Here is a 21,685-nt window from a genome sequence, read left to right as displayed (position 1 = left end):
GAGTAAGTGTTAAATAGAAGATGTACTGCATGGGCAGGGCAAACAAGTTTGTGAAAAATTAGTTTGAGCAGCCTGAGTATCAAGTTTCATCCTCTAATACAAAGTAGGATATAAAAATTACTTTTGGACAAATATTCTTTCTTCACACAGCTGTTCTAAAACTATAACAAAATATACACTGAAAATTATTTGTGCTTTAGCTTAATAAAAACTTTAAATTTACTTTTGCTTTTAAACCTTTGGAATAGGAAAATCTAACAAAAATTTATACTATTGATTATGAATTTCAATTATTTAAGGGGCTTTGCAAAAGATTTTATACATAATAGATCCACCTTTCATTCAAACTGTTTATTCATATACTTTCACTGAATGACCATAAATACTTAAATAGTATATATAAAAAAGCAAACAGCAGCAAATAAAATCTCTATGAAAACAAGAACCCTTCTTGTCCACACCCCTCCAAAAAGACAATAAACTCATAGTAGACAAAATGAATACAAGTTAAGAATATTTTGTTACAATGAAAACAATTATTGTAAAATGTAGAAATAAAATTCAGTAACTACTGAATATTGTTAGCAAACTTAAGAAAACATACCGTTCTTTTCCTAGTTCTGGGTCTTTCTCAGTTTGAGCCTGCAATACAATTAACATTTTTATTAGAGGTTATTTTTCTCTATTTTCAATATTTAACCCCTCAATTCTATGGTTTTCAATGAAAATATAAGATAAAAAAAGAAGCAAAAGAAAAAAAGACCACCATCTTTAAAATATATGAAAGAAGCTAGTTTTCAATGTCCATGTAATTACCAGGTTCTAGAAAATTTTTCTCATTACAGATTGCTAACAGTGGGTTGTATAAATAATGATAAAACAATTAAGAAAGTTTACTTATATTGATATAAGTAAGAAATGTTTTATACTTCAAAAGGCTGGAAATAGCATCATTTGCTTATAAAAACTAATGAACCTGAAAAGAAATACCAATATGTTCTTTGTGGAATTATGTTTAAAAGATTTCTATTTATAAGATAGATTTTTTTAAATGTCTTATTCAGCAGGGTATGGTTTTATGTCTAAAGAGTCTTAGCTACCTGGGAGATTTAGGTAAGCAGATCCCCTGAGCACATAAGTTTGTGACCACCTGGGCAATTCTCAAGACTTCATTTCAAACAACAAAAAACCCTTTGACTCAAACATATATTACTACTAGAAAAGTAATCTAGAACAGTAATCCCTTTGAAATATTAAATATTTATGCAGAAAACTAAAAATGGATCTCTGTTTGTCACCATGTACTAATAGCAATTCAATGTGGATCAAAGACCTCAATGTCAGTCCCAAAACTTTGAAACTACTGCTAGAGAGCGTAGGAGAAATATTAGAACTGTAGGCACAGGCAGAAACTTCTTGAATAGAGTCCCAGGTTAGGAGAGAGACCTGAGAGTGGGATTACATCAAAATAAGAAGTTTCTGCACAGCTAAGAATATAGTTACTAAACTGGAAAGATAGCCAAGACACTGGAAAAAGATCTTTGCTAGCAATATATCAGACAAAGAACTAATACCCAATATATACAAGGAGCTCAAGAAACTCATCCCTCCCAAACCTAATAAACCAATCATTAAATGAGCAAGGGAGCTAAGGAGCGACTTCTTAGAAGAGGTAAGAAAGGCAAAGAAACACATGCGGAAATGCTTAGGCATAAGAAAATGTGAATCAAAACAACTCAGATTCCATCTCATTCCATTAAGATGGCCAAAAGTGTGAATTTAAACAACATTAACGTTGGCAGGGGATGTGGGGAAAAAAGGAACCCTACTGCAGGGAATATAAACTAGTAGAACCACTCTGGATGGCAGTCTGGAGGTTCCTCAAAAAACTAACCATCGACCTTCCTTCCTATAACCCAGTCATACCACTCCTGGGGATCTACCCCAAACATCATGAGCCAGGATATAAGGACACCTGCACATCCATGTTTGTTGTTGCACAACTGAGATATGGAAACAGCCCAGATGTCCCTCAACAGATGAGTGGATCCAAAACATGTGGTACATTATACACAGTGGAATTTTACATAGCCGTTAGAAAGAATAATTTCATTTGCAAGGAAATGGATGGAACAAGAACAAATCATGTTAGGTGAAGTAAGCTAAGCTCAGAGAGACAAATGGCCCATGTTTTCTCTGATATGCAGAAGTAACATCTAAAATGCACTGGGATATGACAAATTGTACAGGAATTCTACTTACTCACACACAGTGAGACCAAGAGGATACTCAAGAGAGAAACACAAAGGTGCACTGCCTAAGTGCCTCTTGATATGTATATAAAATAATTTACATACTGAAACAAATTCTAAGATATAACAAAAAGCTTTTTTTTTTTTTTGCGGGGAGGGGGAGGGGTCCGGTCCTGGGGCCTGAACTCTGGGCCTGGGCGCTGTCCCTCAGCTCTTCAGCTCAAGGCTAGCACTCTACTACTTGAGCCACAGCACCAGTTCCAGCTTTTTCTGCTTATGTGGTGCTGAGGAATCAAATCCAGGGCCTCATGCATACAAGGCAAGCACTCTACCACTGAGCCACCTTCCCAGTCCCACACAACATGCTTTTAAAAGAAAAAAAAAAAAATCTAAAATCAATTAGCTTGATACTATCTGAAAATAAGTCTCCAAATTAAATCCAGAATATGTCTTTTCAGTTTTAGAAAGACATTTATACTTTTTTTTTATTTTCCAAAAAACCCAAACCTGACCTAAAAAGAAAATCCTGGCCAGGCCTCAGTGGCTCATACTTGTAATCCTAGCTACTTAAGAGGCTAAGATCTAAGGATGGCAGTTTGAAGCCACCCAGGGCAGAAAAGTCCCCATGAGTTTTAAACCTTTAATTAACCACTCAAAAACCAGAAGTAGAGCTGTGACTCAAAGTGGCATAGCACTAACCTTGAGCAAAAGAGCTCAGGGACAGTTCCCAGGCCCCATGTTCAAGCCTTATGACCAAAAAAAATAAATAAATAAAAGAAATAAAAAAAAGAAAATCTTACTTCTGATGAGTCAACCTTTGGAGACAATGTACAGGTCAATACACGATCACCTATGCTTTGTGGATTTTGTTTCAGAAAGCTATACATTGACTGAGCAGATTCAGGGCTTTCCAACTGAAGAATGGCCTAGAGAGAATAAAAGTCTGATTAGATACTGAAAACTTTAAAGAAGAATTGGTGTATGAGCCAGCAACATATAGCTTTCAATTTTGAATTTTCAATTCTTTAAAAACTGAAGGGATATCAAACATCTATTTGTACATTCATATTCAAAGAAGCATGATTTCCAATAGCCAAGAACTAGAAGTGACCCAACTGTCTATCAACAGATAAATCAATTTTAAAAATAAGGTATATTCTATACAATATTCTTTAGCCTTAAAATGGAAAATCTAATTCCACATTTTTCAGTATCTATAGTATTCACCTTCACAGAAACAGAAGTAGAATATTGGTTGATGGTTTGGGAGAGAGTTAGTAGGGAGATTAATGATGGATAGGCAAGAAGCCTAAGCTTAAGAAGATAGAAAAGTTCTGGAAATGGATGATGGCACTAATTACCATTAAATTATATTACAACATAGTTAAAACGGTAAATTTCAGTTTTACAAATTGTAAAATTTGTGTATTTCACAATAAAAATTTGTTGCTTAAGTTAAAAAAATTGAATATTTTTTCTTTCAGATTTCAGACACATAGGATTACAAAGATATATTTAATCCTTATTTTAAAGACAACAAGAATTTAAATCCTAAGAGCATTCATTGTATGAGCAAGGCAAAACAAAAGGATAGGCTTAAAAAAAAAAAAAAGACTGAAGAAAGGTTCAAAATTCCTACATGTCATCTATATCCTACATTCCATACTCTATGATCCCATTTCTATAGTAAAAATACAATCAATGTATCATAAGCATATTCAATACTTTTCCTTTGTAACATAAATTAACTTTGGTAGCAGCTTTTTTTTTTTTTTTTTTGGTCTGGTCGTGGGGCCTGAACTCTGGGCCTGGGTGCTGTCCCTCAGCTCTTTAGCTCAAGGCTAGCGCTCTACCACTTGAGCCACAGTGCCACTTCTAGCTTTTTTAATTTCTTATGTGGTGCTGAGGAATCGAACCCAGGGCCTCAGGCATGCAAGGCAAGCGCTCTACCACTGAGCCACCTTCCCAGCCCTAACATAAATTAACTTTGATATGAAATCTTTACTTTGTAAGTAATACATTGTTAATCAAATTCTAATTTTAAGTTGGGTCTAATGGTACATGATTTTAATATACTACTCAGTAGGCGGAGACAGAAGGATAAATTTTGAGGCCGGCCAAAGCTACAGTGACACTCTCTCCAATAAACAAAAACAAAAATATAATTTTAATGATCATATAGCTGAAGTATATATTAAACCATGCTTAGTTTTTAATTTTGAAGACAGAAGCTAAACCATGAAATATTTTGTTTATACTTCTCATACAAATAGAACTGTGTGTTTTATATATAGAAGGAACTTTTAAACAACTCTGCTAATAAGATCACAAAATTAGTTAAGTCACAGACAAATGCACTTATGTCTAAATTTCCCAGAAACATAAAATGCTCTTGGCACTACGTATTCTCATGTGTGAATCTTATTTATTCTAAACAGAGATATCTCTTCTTTCTTATGAGAATTCAGGAGAAAATATTCTGGTTTATCATAACTCTGTTAAGTGGTTGAATAATGTTTATTGATGCTTCAATTCACAAGTTAAATAACACAGACCACAATTCAGAATTCAGTAATATATTCTAGACATAACATCAAGGATTTCAAGAAAAGAACTTGTTACCTTGTTTTTATTATTCATGAATACATGGTGGTTCACTTTTCCAAACTGGAGCCCAACACAAAGTACACAATGAAGTCCATCTTCTGGCAAATTATCAAGATGTACAAACCGGCTCCATATTTTATCAACATCTACCTGTAATTTTTTTTTGAGAGCACAGAAAAAAGTTGTAGCATTTAACTGTAAAATACAGATTAATAGCAATTTAATATTGATGAAGCCAGATCATGTCTTCTTTTAATAGTGAGAAAATGATACTGTGGATGGAAATAGCTTTTTTTTTTTTTTCTTTTTCATTCCTCTCTATTGCTGAGGATCAAACTCAGGGTTCTTACTAGATAAACACTCTATCACTGAGCTACATTCCAGTCCAGCAGTGAAATCTCAATTTTAAATATGAGTGATCAATTTATACACACACACACACACACACACACAGCTGGGCATTGGTGGCTCACACCTGTAATCCTAGGTACTCAGGAGGCTGAGATCTGAGGATCATGGTTCAAAGCCAGCCCAGGCATTAGACTCTCATTTCCAATAAAACACTCAGAAAACCGCAAGTGGAGCTGTGGCTCAAGTGGTAGAGTACTAGAAGCTGAAGAACTAAGGGACAGAGCCCAGTCCCAGAGTTCACGTTTACCCAAACCATCCCCCAGATGGATAATGACCTACTTGGCTACTGATGGTTCAGCCCAGCATATGGGAATTTCTTTTTTTACATCAGGGACTACCAAAAAAACCCTTTATTTCTATTTTTTTATTAACCAAGAAGATCCATCTCATATCTCTACCACCTCAATGTTAAAATTACTATGTTTTTAATTCCTAAAAGGTGAACAATTAATCAGTATTCCAATTAAACAAGTTAGCAACAGTATGTAAATGTAAAACTTACCTCTGGGTCACTTTCTTTAATCAAATTTATAAACAGAGCTTCCTAAAATGCCAAAACAAATAAAAGTTAAAGACAGAAGTGATTTCTTATTTATATACTTAGTTAAGATTTGTAATATAATAACATATACAAACATATACTACCTAGTATTTCATAAAATGAGGCATCAAAAGTTTGACCTTTTTGAAAACTTTCTTTCTGATGTTACTGAAGTTTCACCCTAGCTATACAATTTAATTCTTCCTACTCCCTTGGTAAAATGTCTAAGGCAGTGAGTGCCATTTAGAGAGGATGTTCAAAATAATATTTAAGCATTAAGAGACAACTGAGAAAGAAGATAACTTAAACAATAAAATTCAATTAAAGAGAGAAAAATAGGGAATGAAGAATAACAAGAGACTCAGGAAAATAAAAAATAGCATAATGATTTGCTGCTGCTTAATTATACCCAAAGTGGCATGATAAAAAGAATGTCAAAATTGCCATAGGATACCTAATAGAAGTCTGTGTATAGAGGGAGACACGACCATTATTGTGAGAGACTATGGCTCTTCAACTCTCTTTGATACATGTGTAGAACAATACCACCTAGTACATCAAATTAACAGTGATTCTGAAAAGCTTTTCCAAATTATCTATATTTCCTCCTTCCCTCTAGAGACTCTATATTTCATTATATCTCATATAATTAACATTAAAGTATTTCTTTATTAAAGTATTTTTTTCAGATGAAGCTGAATCTGAACAGACTCAATTTTATGTCTGTCTCATGGCTTTGTAGAGAAAGGACATGAAGGTGACAAAACTGAATGTGGGGAAATGTGCTGTGGCTCAAGTAGTAGAGTGCTAGCCTTGAGCTGAAGAACTGAGGGACAGCACCCAGGCCCAGAGTTCAAGCCCCATGACCGACCAAAAGAAAAAAGAAAAAAAAAACAACTAAAGGTGGAAGAGTTCAACTATTCCCTAGTGAAAACTTGAGATGATAGCAATAGTAGAGGGAACATCTTTAAACAGTTAAAATAGATGACATCTAATGAGGAAAAAATATGTGAGAAATGAGAGAAACAAAAACTTGAGATCCCTGTTTGGATGACTGAATTTTCAAACACTTTTCAACTATTTTCCAATCCAACAAACCTAAGACATAGAATTTCCTCAATATGAAAGTAACTCACAAATAGGAGACAGTGATTTACTACAGAGAGAGGAAAAGCTAGATAACAACACGTAACCAAAAGAAGAAAACTAAGTAGCATAATGAATTTGATTAAAACATTTTGAAAGATCTAATAAAAATGAAGCTCAAAATCTATGATTTACCTCATCTTTTATATTCATGCTTTCAGGAGCCATACTTATCGAGAGTTGATTTCCATCCATGGACATTGGGAAGCAAGTATAAAATTTTACCATAGAATCTGCAGATTTTCTATTTATTTCTATATATGCCTTTAAAAATAGAAAGTAAAATAACCTTATTTTCTTGAAAATACTTAATATTTCAAAGTAAAATGACTTAAAACAACTTGGCAGCAAAAAAATTTTCTTACTGCATCCTTAGCTCTCTATCAGTACCCAGAATATAACAGACATTTTACGAGTATTTCTTCAATAAATAAATATAATGATTGTTGGAATGAAAATGTGAGAAAAAACTAAAGAAATGTGGCTGTAGAGCTGGGAAGGTGGCCCAGTGGTAGAGCGCTTGCTTTGCATGCATGAGGCCCTGGGTTGGATTCCCCAGCATCACATAAAGCAAAAAGAAAAAAAGCCAGAAGTGGCGCTGTGGCTCAAGTGGTAGAGCACTAGCCTTGAGTTGAAGAGCTGAGGACAGTGCCCAGGCCCAGAGTTCAGGCCCCATGACCAGACACCCCCCTCCAAAAAAAAGAAAACTAATATTAATAGATGTGGATTTTTAAATAAAAGACTTAGAGAAGATTAAAAAAAAAGAAATGTGGCTGTATATATTTTCTTATTTAGATAATAGGTTAAACGTTCTTCTACATATTTGATAGAAATCATCAGTACCTGTGTATATAACTGTAGGTCTATTAAATTATCCCTAATTTATTTGCCAATTTTTATTGCATTTTTAGTATGCTCTAACATAATGTAGACATAAACTCCTTTTTCCATTTTACAGAAAAACCTTTCAAGATCGGATCTGAACTTTTCAAGATCCTTTAAGTGAAACTATAAAAGTTCTCTACATAATAAATAAAAAATGCAGGCTAAAGTTGCTAGAATTTATGCTAACAGTGTATCTTAAATCCATGATTTTATTCAGTCAAAAAACATCAATTTTTGCTAGTTTTGCTGTCACATTTTAAACTATAAAAGTTACAGCCACTGTGTGTAGTAAGTACTAATTTATAATGAAAAGGGAAAACGTCTGTTTCTGAAAGAGGAAATAGTATAAATATACTAAATATATACATATATAATCCACAGATTCAGGTATCTATTGAGGTCTTGGAATCTAACTCTTATGGACAGGGGAACTGAATCTGATATTTCTCTAGGTCATATCTAGAAGTATTAATAGGTCTGTGCTTAAATTTTCTTTTTTTATTGTGAAAATACTGTACAGAAGGGTTACAATTACATGGGCAAGATAATGAATACATTTCTTATCAAGCATTGTAGCCTCCTCCTGTTTCCCCTTCCCATCCCATCCTCCCCCCCACCCCCCTTAAACTTTATTTAACCTATGTTTTTATAAATGTTTTGGTATCTGATATAACAATTTTACCTAAAATTCTCCCTAGTTCAATATAGTCACAATAAAAACAAATCTAATATTAAAAACTGCTTTCATATTATCATCTGCCTATAAACATTAGAAATAATCCCCTTTTAAAAAATCAGCTTTATTGGGCTGGGAAGTTGGCTCAGTGGTAGAGCGCTTGCCTTGCATGCCTGAGGCCCTGGGTTCGATTCCTCAGCACCACGTAAGCAAAAAGAAAAAAGCCGGAAGTGGCGCTGTGGCTCAAGTGGTAGAGTGCTAGCCTTGAGCTGAAGAGCTGAGGGAGAGCGCCCAGGCCCAGAGTTCAAGCCCCACAACCGGACCCCCCAAAAAAAACAAAAACAAAAATCAGCTTTATTGAAATACAACAGTAAACTGTTTAACAGTTTAACAGTAAACTGTTTAACAATTTATACTTCATGGTCTTTAGTATACCTATACAGTTACACAATCAGTCAATTAATAAGAGAACTACTTTAAATCAGTTGTACTCACTTCATGTTTTCTCAAGCATACTGGCTCTGATAATCATTGAATATATATCTAACTCTAGTTTCACAGATTTAATAATGCCAAATACTTTCTATAACAAAAACACTACTTTCAGTGTTTGGCTCAATGTTGTAGAAATGTCTGCCTAGAAAACAGGAAGACTTAAGTTCAAAATCGTCTTCCAACCACTTCAATGACATCTTTCTTTCTTTTTGTTTTTTTGGTCGGTCGTAGGACTCTGGGCCTTGGGCGCTGTCCCTCAACTCTTCAGCTAAAGGCTAGCACTCTACCACTTAAGCCACAGTGGCACTTCTGGTTTTCTGGTGGTTTATTGGAGATAAGAGTCTCATGGACTTTCCTGCCTGGGCAGGCTTTGAACTGTGATCCTCAGATCTCAGCCTCCTGAGTAGCTAGGCTTGCAGACTCGTGAGCCACCGGTCCCAGCTAAGGACATCATTTTTAATTATCTTCCACAAGTTGTTTAATATTAACAAAAAGATTTTGTTGTGCTGTTTTACAATTACAAATGGAATATATACAGAAGAATAAGCTAGGTTGTTGTAAGCACTGCTGACAGTGGAATTGAGTATCACTGGTGAAAAAACGAAAATACTAGTAAAATCATGATCTAGAAAATCATAAAATGAAAATATTTATTAAATATATTAGAAGCCAGGCACCAGTGGCTCACACCTGTAAATCAGCTACTGAGGAGGCTGAGATCTGTGGATCACAGTTCCAAGCCAGCCCAGGCAGCAAAGTTTATGAGACCCTTATCCCTAATTAAGCTGGAAGTGGTGCCATGGCTCAGGTGGTAGACTGTTATCCTTGAGCAAAAGGAGCTTAGGAACAGCACTCAGGACATAAATTCAATTCCATAACCGACCAAAAAATAAAAAATTACTAATTTTTTAAAAAACATGAGATAAGCATTTTATAGTCAAAATTTTGAGCAAAGCTGTTTAAAACTATGCTTGAGTAGTACAATACTAAAATAAAGGACATTTGTGCCAAGAAAACATCTCATGGTAAAACAATGTTAGGGTAATTTAAGTCAATATTTTCATAGATTTTTTTCAAAGTGTGCTTGCAGACAAATCAACTCTTACCTTTTTATGAGATGATAAAATCAAAATATCCTTTATACCACCAAATGGTTTTGCTAAGTTGTAAATTTCTTCTACAGAATATCCTTTATTAGGCAAATCAGAAATAAGTACTACACACATTTCCTCTGTTTCCTTCAAAACAAATTAAGAAATTACATTTATATAAGTTATACTTCATACTGTCATGTTAAATTATTACTCAATTTGCATTTACTACTGAAGAAAGCCTAATAAAGTCAGAAGGCTGACCTGAACCTCAAATCAAATGTTCCCTCCACTTTCAAATTTCCATTTATCAAATACAAGTAATTACAGTCATACCAGCTGTTTAGTTCAGGTCTGTAGGTCTCCTCCTTTTATATGAAAACACAAGTCTACTTTTCTCTGACAATGATTCTTCTCTTTTCATGTACTACTTGCCATTTCTATGCCCTGTTATGATACAGCCTCAACCTCCAAAGCAGCAAGTATTTTTATCTTTCTCAATAACATTATCACTTTCAGGCAATATAAAAACAATTTCTTTTGGATCCCCATCAAGTGCTTTGTTTTAGCTAATCCATTCTTTCTCGCAGATATATTTTATTCTCTAAAATATATTCTCTTATCCAGCCAATTTTTCCTTGGGTTGATTTTTGGGAAAAAAATATCCTAAAGATGTGCTATAACAAACTTAGCAATATTTTTGATATTTTGTGAGAAAAAGGTAAGAAGTAGTAATTTTCATAAACCAGTGACTCTGAACTGGTTTTTTTTACCCAGCCCAGTTACATGCATTCATAAATCACTCCTTCAATGGTACTTTAATGGAATAAGACTTTAGTTGCTTCTTGAAGAGGTTGGAAAAAAATGAACCTAGGTTTAGCATTAGAATGACCTTAAAATCGAAACAAGTAAAATCTAAATTATTAAGACTAGATCTTTGTTTTGTTTTTATTTGCTGTGGGGCTTGAACTTAGAGCCTGAATGTTATTCTTATGCCTTTCTATTAAGGACAGAGCTCTACCACTTCGAGCCATAGCTGCACTTCTGTTTTCAGGTGGTTAGTTGAAGATAAAGAGTCTCACAGACTTTACTGCCCATGCTAGCTCCCAATGGCAACCTTCAGATCACAGCCCCCTGAGAAGCTATGACTATAGGAATGAGCCACCAGTATCAGGGCCATTTTGTTTAAGGTATAACCCAGGCTTGTCTCTAACTGGTGATCTTCTCTCCCTGACTACTAACATATGCCACCAGAGACCACAATTTTAACACATGCTTAATGACATAAGTCACAAGAAAATGATAAAAGACTATTTATGTCTTTTAAATAAACATCAATTTACATCTCCATAAGTATAAACAAAGAAATTCCCTAGTATTGCAAATATTATATCTCTCATATGCATGTAATGAGAAAAATTTTTTTTTATAAATTTGTACTGGTTCTAATTTCAAAAGTTGTTTATCATGGGGTACCAGTGGCCTATGCCTATAATCATAGCTACTCAGGAAGCTGAGATCTGAAGATCAAGGGTGGAACCTAGCCTAGGCAGACAAATCAGTAAGACTCACATTTATACACCCACGCACATGCGCATGCGCGCGCGCACGCGCACACACACGCACACACACACACACACACACACACACACACACACACACACACACACACACAAAACAGAGAGCAGTGTGGCTTAAGTAGTAGAATGCCAGCCTTGAACAAAAAAATTAAGTGGCTCAGTACATGTACACATGCATGCACACACACTCCACTTTACCTGAAAAACAATTGCAATTCAACAAGTTGTTCTCTGGGGAAAAAATAATCTAGAGGCACAGCTTACAGGTAAAGCACCTCTCTAGCAAGTGCAAGACCCTAAGTCCAAATTCCACCTACCCTGAAAAAACATTTAATGATAATCTGTTCCTAAATTTGGGGGACTTACTCTGTAACTTAGAGTAGTTTTTAGGTAGATTATTTTTTACCTTAGTCTTAAAGAACAATGCATTTTGCTAAAAGTTTTTTGTTTTAAAAGAATAAGGTAAATAAAGAATAGGTAAACCACAGGACAAATCCTTGAGACAAGAATAATTCTAGTATGTCCTGGGATTTGAGCATCCCAAAATAGCTGGAGGGGAGGAAAGAACTAGGGAAATAAGAGAAGTATAAGCTGGACAGGAAAGATATAGGTAAGGACTTTGAATCCAGAAACAGGACTAGAGATTTGATGAGATAAGAAAAGAGGTGACAATTAAGAATTCTATGCCTCCATCAGAAAGAATGACATTTCCCCATTTGTTAGGAAATGGAAAGGCTTGGAAAAAATTATATTAAGTGAAGTAAGCCAGGCCCAAAGAAACACAGGTCCCATGGTTTCCCTTATTTGCAATATCTAGTATATGTCTGAGTCAAGCAGAAAAGGTCAGATAAGGTGATGTTAGGGAAATGAACCCTAAGATATGTATTCAAATGTTTTTTTTTCTTTCATGCGATTGTTTCTAACACTTTCTAACACATTTATAAGATTATTTCTTTGTTGCTTTGTATGTCCCTCCCCCACAGTTTAACCCCTGCTTTCACTTTATTTAATGTCGGTATAATTTATGGAGGGGAAGGGAAAAAACAAATCATTTAAATAGGGATACAGGTGGACCCATTGCAACAATGAGATAAACAAGTCGTTATGTCTAAAACGAACTTTACAACTTTGGTGGGGGGGCAGGGAAGTTTGGGTGGGGGAGAGGGGAGAATGGGAAGGAATGGGAAGGAGAAACAAAGGAGGAGGCTACAATGCTTGATAAGAAATGTAGTCATTATCTTGCCCATGTAATTGTAACCCCTCTATACAAATTTAAAAAAACCAACAACAAAAAAACTAACCTTGCTCACTGGTTCATTTTCTGTGGCCTCCAAAGCAGCTTCTTAACACCAAAATATAATAAAAACAATGACTAGTTACATTTTTTTAAAACTCAGACAGATATTTAATATAATCCTACTAGTAATTATATGAAAATGTTTACAACTGACAAAAGTCTAGATGATTAGTAGGAAATAACTACAATAGTGACATGGGATTCTAAAAAACACATCTGGTTTATTCCTTAATTTCAGAACAATCCACAGTAAAAATCTAAATCTTATTATTATATTCCATTTTAAAATTTTTATTTACTTATTTGTTTTGGTGCCAGTCCTAGGATTTGAACAAGACCAGGGAGCTTTCCCTTTTTTTTTTTTGCTCAAAGCTGGTGCTCTATACCACTTGAGCCATAGCTCCTCTTCTGTCTTTTTTTTTTTTGGGGGGGGGGTCCGGTCGTGGGGCCTCAACTCTGGGTCTGGGCGCTGTCCCTCAGCTCTTCAGCTCATGGCTAGTGCTCTACCACTTGAGCCACAGCACCACTTCCGGCCTTTTTCTTTTTGCCTATGTGGTACTGAGGAATCGAACCCAGGGCCTCAGGCATGCAAGGCAAGCACTCTACCACTGGGCTACCTTCCCAGCCCCCTTCTTCTGTCTTTTTGTTGTTGTTATTGTTTCTGATAGTTTGTGGGGTATAAAAGAGTCTCTCAGACGTTCTTGCCTGGGCTGGCTCCAAACTCAATTCTAAAATCTCAACCTCCTGGGCAGCTAGGATTACAGGCATGAGACATTGAAGTGGTTCTAATATTCTTGACTTAGTATGACCCTGATTTTGAGGGTAAAAAATATGTTTAGCACAAAACTTAAAACTTTAATTTTCCTTCTATCTTTAAAGATAAGAGAAGAAAATAGAACTATACTATTGGCCTACCTGAAATAATCTCTTCAGCATTATCAGTGACTTTGATTTCCACACTGGCCTTCATTTCAGAGTTTGCTGCATAAAATAGTCAGTTTTATTAATCTAAAAAACACTACTATCAATAAACTAATAAATCTACACAAGAATTTTAGCATCTTTTGTCAATTTCAGGTCTTCTCATTCTAACCCAAGTGAAATCTATATTAATTTCTTTTTTTTCTGACCTCAGGGCCTGACCTCAGGGTCTAGGTGCTAATAACCCAGAGCTTGTTCAACTAGTGCTCTACTGCTTGAGCCAAAGCTCAACTTCTGGCTTTTTGGTGGTTAAGTGGACATAAGACTCTTTATGGACTTTCCTGCCCAAAGTGGCTTTGAAGTATGATCCTCAGATCTCAGCCTCTTGAGTAGCTAGGATTACAGGTGTGACTACCAGTGCCCAGCTTATATAAACTTTTTGAGAAACAGAAGTAATTCTTGTGAGACTCGTTCAGGAAATTTTCAAAATATACTTGAAGGCTCAAAAAGATTACTTCCAGCTTACCTGGTACTGTCACAGGCTTACTGGAGTCTTTGTTTTTAACATTGTTAGGCTTCTTAGCTTCTAGAGACTTCTTTCCAGTAGATTTTGCTTTTAAGAGGAGAAATGATTAAAGATATGGGTCTGTTCAATCACTTAGCATGTTTAAAACTAATACGTAAGTATGTAAACAGCATAGTTTTATTATAAAGGCAGTTCTTTAATATTGAAAGCAAATTTAAATTGAGTTGTGTTTTTGTGCCATTACTGGGGCTTGAACCTAGCATATAAACACTAATATTTAGTTTTTTGCACAAGGCTGGTGGCTTTACCATTTGAATGACACCTCCAATTATGACTTTTTAGTGATTAATTGGAGATAAGAGTCTCAGACTTTCCTGCCAGGGCTGCCTTTGAACTGCCCTCTAGAACTCAGCTTCCCGAGCAGCTTATAGGCAGTTTATAGGCATTAGCCACTGGCACCTGCTGAGATACAATTTTTTTTTGGGGGGGGGAGGGGAGTCCAGTCATGGGGCCTGAACTCTGGGCCTGGGCGCTGTCCTTCCGCTCTTCACCTCAAGGCAAGCACTCTATCACTTGAGCCACAGCGCCACTCCCGGCTTTTTTTTTTCTGCTTATGTGGTACCGAGGAATCAAACCCAGGGCCTCAGGCATGCAAGGCTGAGCCACCTTCCCAGCCCTGAGATACAATTTTTTGATGGTTTTTGGCAAGTCTTAAACCCTCATGTGGAAGAAATACATACCAACAAAACAACAACAACAACAAAAGAATTTTGAAATTTTTTGTTGAAATTTTGCTATTTTAAGAATATTAATTTCAGCCGGGCGCTGGTGGCTCACGCCTGTAATCCTAGCTACTCAGGAGGCTGAGATCTGAGGATCACGGTTCAAAGCCAGCCCGGGCAGGAGAGACCGTGAGACTCCTATCTCCAATAAAACCACCAGAAAACCGGAAGTGGCGCTGTAGCTCAAGTGGTAGAGCACTCGCCTTGAGCTGAAGAGCTGAGGGACAGCGCCCAGGCCCAGAGTTCAAGCCCCATGACCGACAAAAAAAAAAAAAAAAAAGAATATTAATTTCAATAGGCTGCATTTATTTTAAGTCATTTTATACTGTTACAGAGAAAATGCATCCTCCCAATATGGAAATAACCCTCCTATAGTAACAAATATCAGAGGAATAAGCTATGAAATGTATACATGACAGTTTAAACACGTACATAAAAATTAAACCATTTACGGGGGCCGTAATAGAGCAGCTTATATTTGTCAAAACTAGACACTTATCCATATATATATATATATATATATATATATATATGTGACTTTTACCTCTCCACAAGAAACAACTTCAATAGCAGATACTGCTCAAGATTAAAGTATCAATAAATTAAGTCCAAAATGGGTGAGATTTTAAATAGCAAAGAGATATCAACGAAATTATTTAAGATGTTATTAGATATTAAAAATTGTGAATTTAAAACTTTTTTTGATACTGTAAACATTTAAGAAAGAACTAAAAATAAATTTACTAAAACCTTTTAACTGAATCTTACCTGTTTTGATGGAAGCTTTACCTTTAGTAGCTACTGTTACCACAGATTTTACAGAACCAGCACATTTCCCTAAATCAGAAAAGTTGCAGTCAAAACTGATTTGCTTAATTTGCTGATTGTGCTATCAGTCTCCAAAGAACCCCCCCCCCCACTCTCACACACACACACACACCAATATAATAGAGCTGGGATCACACCTATAATCCTAGTTACTCAGGAGGCTGAGATCTGAGGATCAATCATGGTTCAAAGCCAGCTCAGGCCTGCCTGGGATGTTCCTGACATCCGTGAGATTCTGATCTCCAATTAACCACCAGAAACTGGAAGTGGTGCTGTGGCTCAAAGGGTAGAATGTTCTCCTTGAGCTAAAGAGCCAAAGGACAGCGCCCAGGTTGAGTTCAAGTCCCATGACCAACAAAAACAAACAATATTATATACTATGTTTTATTTTTTAAAAATGCCATTATCTTGGGGAGTATAAGTCATTTTCTAAATCCAGCAATGATGATAATCCCTTCTGAAAAAACAAAACAAAACAAAACCTTGAAACACTGAATACGAATTTTGTTTTGCTGCAATTAAACCTAGAGCCTCCCTATCCACAATTCTTTGGCTCTCAGTTGAATGAAAAGCATTCAAGACTAGTATGGTGGTAATGTGTATAATCCTAGCATTTGGGAGGCTGAGGTAGGAAAATGACAATTTCAACACTGCGTGGGTTACTTGGCAAATTCAAAGCAAGTCTGAGTGCTGAGGATTTAGTTAAGTGGAACAGCGCTTACCTGGCCAGTGCAAGGCCCTGAGTTCAAGTCTCAGCTCAAAAAAACAAAAACAAAGCATGTCTGAGCTATACTGTCTCAAGAAATGGGATGTGGTTGGGAAGGTGGCTCAGTGGTAAGAGTGCTTGCATTGCATGCATGAGGCCCTGGGTTCGATTCCTCAGAACCATATAAACAGAAAAAGCTGGAAGTGGTGCTTGGCTCAAATGGTAGAGTGCTAGCCTTGAGCTAAAGAATTGAGGGACAGCACCGAGGCCCAGGGGGAAAGAAAGAAAGAAAGAAAGAAAGAGAAAGAAAGAAAGAAAGAAAGAAAGAAAGAAAGAAAGAAAGAAAGAAAGAAAGAAAGAAAGAAAGAAAGAAAGAAAGAAAGAAAGAAAGAGATGTAACTCAATGGAGGTGTGCTTGCTGGACAAGCACAAAGCCCTAGGATTGAAAGCATTCAAAAATACTTCAAGGTGTGGTTGGAGGTGTGGCTCAGGTAAGAGTGAAAAGAGAACCGATGAGTGAAAGTGAGTTTGAGTTCTGGTCTCAGAAAAACAAAGAACAAAAACAAAAAAAACTTTAAAGGGGGGCTGGGAAGGGAAGGTGGCTCAGTGGTAGAGCGCTAGCCTTGAGCTGAAGAGCTGAGGGACAGCACCCTGGCCCAGAGTTCAGGCCCCACAACTGGACCAAAAAACAAAAAACAAAAAACTTTAAAGGTCGCATTAAAAAAAAATGATAATAATAATTTTAAAAACTCCAGTACTGCCAAAGAAAAGGTAACCTAAAGATTGCTTTCACTCATTCCTAGTGTGTCCTACCTGTGCAGGATTATATTTTTCTGATCTTTTTTTAACCTACATTTCAACTGTTGCTTATTTTTCCATGCTATTTATAAAACTGTGATGATCAAAATTACTGTAAATATCACAGTGAGCCAAAACCTTTTCCATTCAGAAAGAGGACGTTTCTCTCTGAAAACTAGGATTCATAACAACTAGCAAGGATAAAGAAAAAGTCCAGAATTAGATATCAGTGGGTCTATGTTTAATTAAAATTGAGGAGCCCTGAGGCATTACTTGATTTCTGTGTATTATCTCCATATAAACGAGAGCGGTTGTTACAACTATCTTAAACTAAAATCCTACTTTCAAAAATCATATCACATATCAACAAGCACTGTCAACCATAAAAACCAATAGAAATAGTCCACTAATCTGTGTGTGTGTGTGTGTGTGTGTGTGTGTGTGTCAGTGTGTGCTTGAACTCAGGGCCTGTCAGCTTTTGTGTTCACAGCAAACACTTTATCACTTATATCTCCACTACTGGCTTTTTGGTGGTTAATTGGAGATCAGAGTCAGCATTTTCCTGACTGGGATGGCTTTGAACCATGATACTCAGATTTCAGACTCTTGAGTAGCTATGATTACAGGTATGAGTCACCAATGCCCATCTGCTTTTTATACCCAGAGAAGCTATAGTCAGTTCAAAAAAAGGAATTCTATAGTGTTCTTATCTGCAGTTTTATTTTCCATAGTTTCAGTTACACACTGACCAAAAATACTAAATAGAAAATTCCAAAAACAAACAATGCGTATGTTTTATGCTAAGTATTGTGAAGAAATCTCCAGCTGTCCTGCTTCATCCTGGGACCTAAATCTTCCCATTGTTCAGTACATACATTATCTTACCTGTCTATCAGTCACTTACTAGAATATGTTCATGTTCAAATAACTTAATTATGGCTACAAAGTATGAATAGTAATGATGGTAACTCATATACCAAAGAGAAACCATAAAATGCTTCTTTTAGTAAAAAGGTTTATGTAGTACTAGATATTTAAGAGACAGAACTTAAGTATTCTACTTATGCTACTATTATTTTATTATCAGTGTTACTAATCTCTTACTGTGCCTAATTTACAAATTCAATTTTACTGGACTTATTATATAAGTACAATGCAATATATAAGTACGGTACTTATTATTATATAAGCACAATAAAACAGTACATATAGGATTCAGTACTGTTTTCAATTTTGAACATGTTACGGAAATCTTGAAATATATCCCTATCCAGAAGGGGAACTATTGTACCAATCCATATAGGGTGTCACTCAACTAGTCAATTCTTAAGTTATTTCAGAAGTTTTGCTATACTGATGAGAAATGACCTTCAGTAAGCCATTAAGGAGTTTCCTTTACTATCTCTGTTACTATCACAAGTCAATTCACTATTATTTCTATTTGAGTACCAGAATTTAAGGATTTAAGGAAATAATAGCTGGCAATACAACAGTTAAGGCTTAATTAACTAGATGGCTTTAGTACCTAACACATCTAATCTCCACAGGTGACTCCCATAAACTTATAATCAAAGTGATAGCAGAGTCTGTTAAATAAATACAATTTCAAGAGAGCTTTCCTACCAATCCAGATGACTGCTTCTACAAAATTACTACAAGAAAACTGTTTCTGCCACCAACAGTGGTTATTTCCTAGTAAAAAACTGCTTTTGTGCCTTTTTTTTTGGGGGGGGGGGGGGGCGGTCCAGTCATGGGGCCTGAACTCTGGGCCTGGGCACTGTCCCTCAGCTCTTCAGCTCAAGGTTAGCGCTCTACCATTTGAGCCACAGCGCCACTTCCGGCTTTTTTCTTTTTGCTTATGTGGTGCTGAGGAATCGAACCCAGGGCCTCTGGCATGCGCTCTACCACTGAGCCACCTTCCCAGCCCTTCTGTGCCTTTTTAATATATGGAAGACAACTGCTCTTTATCCTAAATGTTGACACTGACTTAACCTGTATTTAACAGAACAGGAAAGAAAGAAAGGAGAAAAAAGGATCATGCCAGGTTAAAGACTCTCTCTCTCTGTGTCAGCATAGGTCTTAAACTTAGGGCCTAGGCCCTATTCTTGAGCTTTTTCATTCAAGGTCAACACTCTACCTCTTTGAGCCACACTACCACTTCTGGTTTTCTGGAAGTTAATTGGAGATAAAGAGTCTCGGACTTTCCTGCCTGGGCTGGCTTCAAAACACAATCCTCAGATTGCAGCCTCCTGAGTAGCTAGGATTACAGCCATGAGCTACCAGTACCTGGCTCAAAATTATTAATAATCACCTTAAAGCCCAGTACAGCTTATAAAAATTGCAAAAATATTAATATTTTCTAGATTACTGAAAAATTAAAAAGTGACATCTCAATTATAGCGGGAAATATATCTAATACTCACCATAAGAAATATTTTTTCCAGTTAAAATTATCTTATTTTCATAACTACTACTGGAACATTATTAAATTTCATTCCTCAAAACTACTAGATGACTATAGATCTCAGTAAGTACATATTGAATACATACATAAGTGTAGTGGTAGAACACTTACCCAACATGCACTAGGGCTGTACTTTGATTTCTACCCAGAACACCACAAAAAAACATACAAAACAAGAACAACATACCTGAAGATTTGTTTACTTTGGGTAGTGATGTTTTAGCTTGTCCAATTTTGGCTGAAATAAGAATAATTATCTCAATTATATATTACAAATAGTATCATTTAGAATTAGGTAGGAATTATCCTTGCAATAATTTTGATAGAACACTATGAGAAACATCTCTGCACATAACTTTTGGGGAATTATTTCTGGGGCTAATTCTTGGACATGGACTTGATATGTAAGAGGCATACACTTAAATTTTAATAATATTAAACTGTTGTCCAGGGGGGGCTTTATCATTTAATACTTCCATCGATAGTATGTAAGAATGATTTGCTACCATTTCTACACAAACAAAAGATTATTTATTTAGCTAATATAACATACCCATTTTCCACTGTGATAAGAACACTGGGATGGTTTATTTTTAGCCTTAATTATGAGTAACTTGTATTAATTTTCACATACTTAAAAAAGTCCTTTATATTTTAGCATCTGTAGTCTGCTTATTCACACTATTTGCCAAATTATTTTTGGCTGTAAATTTTTGTAATATCATGTATTCGATACCTTTAAATACTAAAAGGTAACTTTTAAAAAAGGTATGCAAAATACTTACACAAAACACTTTTATGTAAACAGATGTCTTCCTTACTTTCTTTTTGTGATACTGGGGCTTTAACTTAGTAACCTTGAACTTGCAGGCAGGTGATATACCACCCTAGGCCATGCCTCCAGTCCTTCACTTTGCAAGTTTCCATATTTTTTCAGTACCTTTAAAAGCTTAGGCACCACATTAAATCTCTGATCCATCTATAACATTTTTACCTATGTGCTTTAGTTTTTTTTCATTTTTTTAATTCAAATTTTTTTATTATAAAAATGATATACAGAAGAGTTATAGTTATATAAGTCAGGTAAGGAGTATATTTCTTTTTGGATAATGTCACCTGTTCCCTCGCTCTTTAATCAAAAGTAAAAAAGAGGTTGGTCAAATGAATGAATGATTCAATTCCCCCCCGTCCCCTGAACAAATATGATTATCATGATTTACTGGTAAAATAACTGATAGGTTTGGGGAAGTACTTCTGAATTCTTCTTTAATCCTAATGACATTGTTATCTATTTTGCAATACTAGAAAACTATTTTAAATATTTCAAGGTTATAAAAGTCAATGTCATTTTCCTGTTTGTTATACTGTACTACAGTTACACAACTACAGTACCTGGGACAGTCTTAATTTCTGTCCTTTGAAGAATTCTCCTGCCCATTCTTCAGGTCCTTTTTAAAATATGTAAATGTTAGAACCAGTTTGTATAGTTAAAAAATGTTATTGATAGATTTTTACTAGTTAATGAAAAAGGTATTTCATAACTGAGGCTATCTACCCAAGTCAGTTTCTTATCTATTACATGTTGCACATGTAATAAATACTTCAAAGTTCATTATATTATGTGCCTTCCCTTTCCCTTTATCCTTCCCCTCCTCTTTTTTTCTCTCATTCTCTCCCTC

At 35.6% G+C, this 21,685-nt stretch overlaps 1 protein-coding gene across 2 annotated transcripts in view; it reads right to left on the bottom strand.

Moving 5' to 3' along the window:
• The window catches only part of Znf638 (zinc finger protein 638), a 75,091-nt gene that overhangs the window by 13,212 nt on the left and 40,194 nt on the right, over window positions 1-21,685 (bottom strand). For both annotated transcript variants that reach the window (XM_069988935.1, XM_069988936.1), the window contains exons 11-21: window positions 20,194-20,244; window positions 15,979-16,047; window positions 14,429-14,515; window positions 13,897-13,962; window positions 12,986-13,026; window positions 10,120-10,251; window positions 7,093-7,221; window positions 5,773-5,814; window positions 4,875-5,009; window positions 3,053-3,178; window positions 605-642 (exon numbers count right to left, since the gene is read on the bottom strand). In XM_069988935.1, the coding sequence (XP_069845036.1) occupies window positions 605-642; window positions 3,053-3,178; window positions 4,875-5,009; window positions 5,773-5,814; window positions 7,093-7,221; window positions 10,120-10,251; window positions 12,986-13,026; window positions 13,897-13,962; window positions 14,429-14,515; window positions 15,979-16,047; window positions 20,194-20,244 (916 nt within the window). The remainder of the gene's footprint in view (window positions 1-604; window positions 643-3,052; window positions 3,179-4,874; window positions 5,010-5,772; window positions 5,815-7,092; window positions 7,222-10,119; window positions 10,252-12,985; window positions 13,027-13,896; window positions 13,963-14,428; window positions 14,516-15,978; window positions 16,048-20,193; window positions 20,245-21,685) is intronic.

This window comes from Dipodomys merriami, unplaced genomic scaffold (genome assembly GCF_024711535.1).
Source record: "Dipodomys merriami isolate MVZ:Mamm:240054 unplaced genomic scaffold, mDipMer1.0.p SCAF_37, whole genome shotgun sequence".
Taxonomy (NCBI): Eukaryota; Metazoa; Chordata; class Mammalia; order Rodentia; family Heteromyidae; genus Dipodomys; species Dipodomys merriami.
This window is presented reverse-complemented; position numbering and strand designations above follow the sequence as displayed.